General features: G+C 33.1%; 2 protein-coding genes across 2 annotated transcripts; both read left to right on the forward strand.

Moving 5' to 3' along the window:
* The first annotated feature begins 217 nt into the window (after positions 1–217).
* Positions 218–1768, forward strand: LOC103490605 (retrovirus-related Pol polyprotein from transposon TNT 1-94). Its single transcript, XM_008450182.2, has one exon. It carries the CDS (start codon positions 218–220, stop codon positions 1766–1768), a length of 1551 nt encoding a protein of 516 aa, XP_008448404.2.
* Positions 1769–7144: 5376 nt separating this feature from the next.
* LOC103490448 (uncharacterized) lies at positions 7145–8099 on the forward strand. Its single transcript, XM_008449942.3, has one exon. It carries the CDS (start codon positions 7243–7245, stop codon positions 7720–7722), a length of 480 nt encoding a protein of 159 aa, XP_008448164.2. The 5' UTR covers positions 7145–7242; the 3' UTR covers positions 7723–8099.
* Positions 8100–9069: the final 970 nt, after the last annotated feature.

Below are 9069 nucleotides of genomic sequence, written 5' to 3' on the forward strand. Positions count from 1 at the left end.
AGAAATTTGAAGGGGATCACCTCCTAACTTATCAAACTTGAAGACCTTCGGATGCATAACCTATGTACATACAAAGCAAAGTAAGATGGAGCCTAGAGCTATAAAATGTATGTTCATAGGGTATCCTGAAGGAGTGAAAGGGTATAAGTGCTGAAATTTTATTTCAAATAGAAGCTTGATTAGTAGAGATGTGACTTTCAAAGAAGATGAGTTCTACATGAACTCTGAAACAAGCAAGCAAACAGAAGTGCAGAATCATACTCCTAGTTTCTATGTTAAAATTTATCCATGTCACAAAGATTCTGTAATTATTGATGATCAACCACAATCATCAGGTGCACCCAGCACCTCAAAAAACAGAACAGATAAACAAGCTGAAAACCTAGAAGATTATCTCCTACCAATAGATAGAGAAAGAAGAACGACTAAACCCCTATTAAGATATGCAAGGTCTGAGTTCATATCTAATCACTCCCTAGAAGATGATAATGAAGAACCTAACATCTTTGAAGAAGCATTAAATAGTGATGAAAAAGATGAATGGCTTGCTGCAATAAAAAATGAGATTAATTCTCTACATAAGAACGAAACATTGGAGTTCACTGGTAGACCTCTTAACAAAGGAATTATCCCCTCTAAATGGGTCTACAAGAAGAAATTTTTAGGAGAAAAGAATGAGAAGGTGAAATTTAAAGTGAGACTAGTTGCCAAGGGCTTTAAACAGAAAGAGGGAGCTGACTATACCGAAATTTTTTCTCCAGTAGTAAGCACTTCAATTAGAGTTCTTCTAACTATTGTTACCTGTGAAGACCTTAAGTTAGAACAGATGGATGTCACTATAGCCTTTTTACATGGTAGCCTAGAAGAAGACTTATATATGGAACAACCTAAAGGTTTTGAAGCTAAAGGAAAAATAGACCTGGTTTGCAAACTAAAGAAATCCTTATATGGATTGAAGCAGTCACCAAGGTGTTGGAATAAAAGGTTTGACGATTTCATCAATAAAATAGGCTTTATGAGAAGTCTATATGATCCTTGTGTCTACTATAAGAAGCTAACTAATGGAAGCCTAATCTATTTGTTGTTATATGTTGATGATATGCTATTGGCTGGTAAAAATCTTACTAAGCTAAATGAGATAAAAGAACAATTGAAGAATGAGTTTGAAATGAAGGACCTAGGGTCAGCTAAAAGGATCCTAGGAATGGAAATCACAAGGCAAAGAAGCATAAGGGGATTGTTTCTATCACAGAAACAGTATACTAAGAAAGTCCTAGCCAAGTTCAATATGGCTAATGCTAAGGCAGTATCTACTCCTGTGGGACAACAATTCAAATTATCTGCTAAAGACTCTCCTAACGAATCAACTGAAAGACAAGCTATGTCTAATGTTCCTTACTCTAATGCAATTGGAAGCTTGATACATCTAATGGTTTGTACTAGACATGATTTAGCATACAACTCAAGCTTAGTCAGTAGATACATGAAAAATCATGGGAGAAATCATTGGGAAGCTACTAAGTGGGTATTTCGATACCTAGTGGGAATAGTGAACAGAGGCTTGCTATATGCAGCTCCTGATGAACCTAAAATTCTTCTAAAGGGCTATGTTGATGCAAATTTTGCAGGAGATTGTGATAAAAGGAGATCCTTAACTGGTTTTTCTTTTACTTTGGGAGGCAATTTAATTAGTTGGAAGACTAATCTACAACTCTATCAACAATTCAGAAGCAGTAAAAGAGGCTATATGGCCAAAAGGTTTGATTAGTGAGCTAGGTTATGATCAAGACGCCATAGAACTCCTATGTGACAATCAAAGTGCAATTCATCTAGCAAAAAACCAGTAGTACCATGACATGACAAAACATATAGATGTTGAACTATTCTTTGTCCGTGATATTATTGAAAAGGGAACAGTAAGCATACAAAAGGTTGACACAGAAGACAATGCAACAGATTTTTTAACTAAGGCTTTACCTAAAGCTAAATTCAGTCACTGCCTAAATATACTCAAAGTAGTAGATTTACATGTTGAGGATTTAAATACCTGAAGAGAAGACTATCAAGGAAGTTCTTCGTTCAAGAGGGAGAATTTGTTAGAAAAATTATCTTTGAACTCAACTTCCTTACGTGCTGGATCTATTAAAAAACAATTCAAGTTAGAAACTAAATAAAACTAGAAATTAATTATAAATTAGTTTCTAACAAACTCTTAGTTGGTTTAGCCACTTTATAAAAGAAAAAGTTTTCTAGCACTTATCTGTATTCTTCGTATCTTGTAATCTCTAAAAGAAATGAATTGATAACCTTCAAAGTGGATGTAGGTGCTTTTGCCGAACCACTCTAAATCTCTCTATAGATTCATTTTCTTCTCTACTCTTTCAAATTCCTTTACTCCATTGTTAAGAGCTTGAAGCTTACCCATTTCATGAAAAAAAGAAAGAAACAATAGAAGGGAATTTAAAACCTAGCCTCTGCATGAACAAGACAAAGGAAATGTTAAAATGATTTACTTTAACATTACTTTTCAGCAGTCCCAAGCAAGAGAGATAAAAAGGCGGCAGCTATCCATCATATGTAAGTATTGTATTGGTAAGTGAGAAAGCTAATAAATAAAATCTTTTGCTTTTATTTTTTAAAGATTTTATCGATTAAGTAATTATGCACGTCTTGAACAAAATTATTCTAAATGATTGCAAATAAATGTAATTAAATAATGTGCATGCTGTAAAATTAGAAAACAAATCATATTAAAATTTTGACCATGCAATAATAGTAATTGTTATCGGGTGTGATAAATCATCATGACTTGTACTAGAAAAAATAGTCATTTGATATAGTTGACCCATGCATTGCTTCTTCTTATGCAAAACGATCATGATGTGTATGTCAATTTTTAAACACTCCTCATGAATCTTACACTAATCTTGATCGTGTTTACCTCTTAAATCAATTTGTTACAGTGTCAGGTCTGTAAAGCACAATGCGCTCGTGCAATTTGAAGCATACTGAATTGTCCAACACATGATCTGGTAAACGTTACTCAACGATATGGAAGCATATCATAGGACCTACGTAAGTCCAAACCTCTTCACCATTATGATATCAATCATGTAGCAATGTTATAATATCAGGTGTGTATAGTGTCCAATTAATCTGTTGAAAAAAACAAACACAAGTAGACAACAAAAAATATGTAGACAATATTCATATAATACTTTACCACACGAGTGTGCACAAGTCAATCAAATATATGTCGATAAGTTAACAACATATTTGCTTATTATTCTAATGAAGGTAAGACACCACTTCATCTAATGTGTGAAAAAAGAATAAAAAGTTATAAAAAGTGCGAATATATTAAAAAAGTAATATATAAATAAAATAATACATGAAACTTAGTGGTCGAGCAACTGGAGCCTGTAATGCAACTTGTGGTACTATAATAGAAAATATGTCATATGTCCATACTTGTAGTAACATTAGTGGCCCAACTATTTCTAAGGAATGTGCATTGTTGGCTCGACACAATTTCCTATAAAGGCATGTAAGGAATGCAGCGCCCTAAGAGTACGTATCAACCTGGTCAAATTTGCTTAAAAGCATAAGAAACATACAGCGTACCAGGGTCGTCAATAAACAAAAAATCTCCAATGAGTTTCATAATGTACACACGAACATATCTCTAGAAGCTCACAACGTCAGCATCTGATGACACTTCTGTGAATTGTTCGACCAAGCATAGCAGACTCAGCCTTTGACCTTTCATGTCAGGTTGTAGAAATTCTATGGAATATTCACATACATGTTGCATTACAATCCCACAATTGACTCCCGTCCATCAGTAACCCCAACTAGATCGCAACGTCCTGCAACATGATGGTGCATTCCCCACAAAGCATATGGAATGTGTGGGTCTTCAGTCTCCAATGCTCTACTAAAGTAGTAATGAGGTTTCAATCCAATTGCATGAATCCAATTTGAGAAATCCTAGAAAATCTAACAGCCTGTAAGTATGACACAATACGTTGATCAAAATAGAGAGTGTGCTAGGATGCTAGCTCTCTCCTCCCACAACTGAAAACCATAGTAGATGAGGTATCTCATACAGATTGTGAGCAATGAAATGGTTGTTGATACAACCGAATATGATTAATAAGGTCATGTTTCATTGTGCAAATTTCCTAAAAATTTAAATTTAAAAAAAAACAACTAGAAAATAGAAGTATTTTATTACTAACATAAAAAATTTCATTACTAGCACAAAAAGGGAAGATTTAACATAAAAATGATCGATTAAAAATATTACACATCAATGTCTTGAAGACGAAGCACTTGTTGTACGTAGAGGACAACTACGTATGTTATGTCCTTCTGCCTTACAGGTCGTGCATCTAACTTTTTTGACTAGACTCTTTCCAATCCATTTCATTACGAATCCATGTAGTTTTTAGTTATCGAGCTCTCTAAGTAAGTTTGCATCTAGGCAAACTTTAGTGAATGATAACTCTGGCCAACAATCTAGATGTTGTATTGGATGGAATCGGTCGTCATAACAATGCTTAAAGTTGGATAATAAGTAGCATTTTTCAATATAAGGTATACATGTCAAATGCATCTAATTACAAACGATGGTAACATGTGAGCATGAAATCTTAAATGACTGCCACTTGTTGCAAAAACACGTCCCTTCCTTCAAACTTACTCCTTGTGATTGTTGGCCTATGTATAGAGAAATCATACTTATGGATGTACCTAAAATATTTGGTTTCTCTATCAATGGATGTCACTGAATGTGTAGAAGCTCGTTTCTTCCAACTCTTAAGCTTTCTCATCATATATTTTTGTATACACATCTCCTTGTTCGACTTCTTCACTTATCTCATCTCCTCGACGTTAATGTTCAAAATACATAATTGTATGATAAAATGTCAATCTAATCAAAGAAGTTATGGGTAACATTCTAGCTTCATTAAAAATACCATTCATGCATTCATCTACATTGCTTGTCATCCACCCATATCGATGTCCATTATCATGTGATTGTGTCCATTTTTTCAAGTCAATATCTTTAAAATACTCAAGACACTCAAGGTTCAATTATTTCAATTCATTCATATACTTTACAAACTTGTGCCTTTGATGTTGATTACTTGTCTTAAACATCAAATCTTTTAGTTGCTTGAATTTGTATTTTGTATTGGAGTTGCTAGCAACATGACGAAGACAATATTAATGTTATGCTCGATGTTCATTCCGACCTACCTTTTCATAGTTAATGGTAAAAAAAATGCCTCTATACCTATCAAAGATCAAACAAAGATCATCTTGATCAGTAACGTATTCACGCAGTGCCTGAAGAAACCAAGACTAACTTAAGGCATTTTTCACTTCCGCAATAGTAAAAGCAAAAGGAAATATATGACCATTTGCATCAATAGATAAGGTAGTCAACATTTTCCCCTATAGTTTCCATACAAATGGGTTCCATCAATTTGAATTAACGGTCTATAATATTTGAACTCTTCTATTGTAAAACCGAATGACCTGAAAACTCTTCCAAATATATTTGTACCAGGTGCATCAAATGGAAGAAAATACCAATTGACTTGGATTTCAGGATTGTAATGTACAACCGCATTCAATCAGTATGGAAGCTCATTATACGTTTTCTCTCAATCATAAAAAACAACAATCAACTTTTTCTCTTTGCTTGTCATACTCGTCTATACTTGAAATTGTAACCATACTGTTTTTTAATTATTTTTTAGAGCAATGACACAGTAATACTAGGATTAGCTCTAACCATATTTTGCATTTCAATACTCATGAAATTAGAATCAAGTTGTGAGAGTGATCTTGTGTTAATTCTGAATACAAACATGAGTGTTCCCCTTCAAGTCTAATAATTTCAAACATTTCGTGACTCTTACGCCTACTTCCACATAACCTCAAATTACAATCTTCTTTCAACTATTTGCATCTAACATACCAAATATTTTGGTTCAATTCTACTACAACAAATCTCATAATGTTTTCACACAATACTTTATTAGCTATGACATTTTTAGATCTTCAGATCACATTGACATATTTAATCAGCTGTTAAAGTTCAAAAAATATCAAAATCACCTCTTATTTCAACAATATTATAATCAAACAAAGTCTACTTGCTTAATCTGTCAAAACCCCAAATTTAAACAATATAAGTTTTCGTTCCAAAATATATATGCACACACTTGTAAGTTTGAAGATTTACATATCAATACATCAAGCCCACACTTATATAAAATAATGCAATGTCCTATTTATGAAACAAAAATGTAAAATCATAAAATCAAATAATTACACAATACTATACTATGAATTTAAGCCCTACAATTTACATACCAATACACCATACATTACTATGAATTTATGCCTTAAAATTTACATAACAATACACTATACAGTACTATGAATTTAAGTCCTAAAATATACATTAAACCATAAAATATACATCAACCCATAATTCAAACAATTACATTTACTCTATATAAACAAAATCATACACTTAACCTACTTGTGGACTGGGTACACGATTCATTAATTTTTGACAATATTTTACAAAATAACATTATTAAAAAAACTTCTTTTTGAACTCATAAGCAAGTAATGTTAAATGGTGGGACAATGATGACTACGAAGAGGAGACAATGGAGGTAGTGGCGGAGGAAGAGAAGGAAAAGACGGAGGGAGAGAAGGAGAAAAGGCAAAATGGTTACGCTGAAAGAGATGGGAGGGTTTTATGTGAGAAAGTCATGTACCTAGTCCACGACTTCATGCATGTTGGACAACATGAAAGCTTTAACGAAACCGTGGACTCGATACACGACTTCGATGTCTTGTCATGTCCGAGTCCTCAACTTAACCTACTCATGGACGGAATACACAACTTCACTACCCTATTTTGTAGGGTACATTCCCACCTAACCAATTTTTTTGTCATTAGTTTTAAAAATAATTTTATTAAAAAGAATTGGAGATGAAGAGAAAAAATGAAAAAGAAAGAGAAAGGGAAAGGTTTAGAAAGGGGCCCACGATAATCATCCCACAACCCAACCCCCCACCGCTGAGGGAATAAAACAGCCTGTGATCCAGCTGTTCTTTTTACTTACATACACAAAATACACTCTCTCTTCTCATTTTCATTTCCCAGTTCCCACCATTTCCTCTTCTCCATTTCCCTCTCATCCCACCACCATGTCTTCCGTCGTCCACACCTTCCACAAGACTCGCTCCTTTCTTCCCTCCAGAACTCTCCCCGATGCCCTCCCCCTCTCCCACACCGACTCCCCCTCCGACCAAACCCTCCGCCGCCGCCTCTCCTCTCTTTCCCTCCGCATTCAGCCAATCTCCTCCCCTGCCACTGCTTGGGCCTTTCGGAAATCCAAGTCTATGTCCTCATTCGGAGATCTCGCCGGCTCCTCCGTCAGAAAGTGGTGGGACTGGGGCTGGGCTTGGATCCTTTCTCGCAAACCTATCTTCGCTAAAGATCTGGAGATGAACGAAGAGGAATCCAAAATTCTTGGATCTCAAAACAGAGGTAGTTGGAAACACGTCTTCTTCAAGTTCAGATCCGAAATCAGAAAGCTGATTGGCTCTGATGTTGCCCTCCCTCAAACTACCCCCAACTATCGATCCTTCAATTTCCCCAACAATAATAGCGGAATCAGAACCTAATCAATCAATCTCTCTTCCTTCTTTGCCCTTCTTCCTCCATTGATTTTGTACCCAATTGTTCTTATTGTTTTACGCAATTTCTTCTCGGTGAATTCAAAGATCGAATAGGGTTCCAACCAAAAATTAGGTGATATAGAACAACTTAAATAGCTTAGGGATATTGTTGTCATTATTTAGATGGTTATATTTTTACTTTGTTGGATTTAATTTTGTACAACGATGCTCTTATTTTTTTTGTATTGTATTTTACTTTTAATTCTTTTTCTTTTCTTTTTTTTTTTCTTTTTTACTACGGAGGGTTAAATGTAAAAATGTTGTTTGTATTACTGTTATTATTGTCGTTATTAATTACAACCTTTAATGTTGTGTTGTTAAAATGGTTGTTCAGCATTCATAAAATATATACTCTTTATTTCACTTTTATATATTTTTAGCTAATTTGAACATGCTAAAGACATAAACAATTTAAATATTTTATTAAAATGTTCAATGGTTGAATATACTCATGTACGTGCAGTTAAAGCACAATTAAAATTTGAGAAATTTTAGTATCATAAAACTTCTCAAAAAAAAAAAAAAAAGAGAGAAAAAAGAAAACGACAGGAAGTGAACCAATATAAGCTTATTGTACATTTAAATTTAACACTCTTCCAAAATTTACATATTTCTCATAAAAATGGTTAAAATTGAAACTCATTTTAATAAATAAATAAAATGATTTAAATAACGAATTTATTTGGTTTTACTGCATTTGAAATTGATTCTATGCCACCATCGTGCTATATCATTATTTTTTCTTTAGGTTTATAAGGTTGATTATTTAGCATTCAACTTTTAAGGTAATTAATCTTTAAAAGGAGTGATTTAAATAGTACATTAAGACTAAAGGAAAATCATAAAAAGTAGTAAAGTTTACGATATAGTTCGAAATAAATATTTTTTTTTATTTTATTATTGTTAAAGAACTTTTAATTTAATTAGATTTATTTCAAAAGTGATCCTATTTATTACCAAAATACTTTAGAAGTGAATTAGTTAAATAATGTTTAAGTTAGCATTTATTAAAATTGTGTTTAATTATAAATAAAAAGAAAAAGCAATATCACTTTAAATAGGCAAGATGTCTACCTACTGAAAATTGGAGGATGAGAATAACATGGCCTAGTATTGAATAGATGAAAATGATGTTGGATCTGGATGTAAAACTTTAAATAGGAATAAAGTTGGTAAGACAATAAAATGAGAATGAAAAGATAAAAAAAAAAAAAAAAAAAAAACATACACTCAAGGGTTAAACAAATAAATACATTAATATTATTTATTATTTATTATATATTATGACAATGA

The sequence above is a fragment of the Cucumis melo genome, chromosome 11 (assembly GCF_025177605.1).
Source record: "Cucumis melo cultivar AY chromosome 11, USDA_Cmelo_AY_1.0, whole genome shotgun sequence".
Lineage (NCBI taxonomy): Eukaryota > Viridiplantae > Streptophyta > Magnoliopsida > Cucurbitales > Cucurbitaceae > Cucumis > Cucumis melo.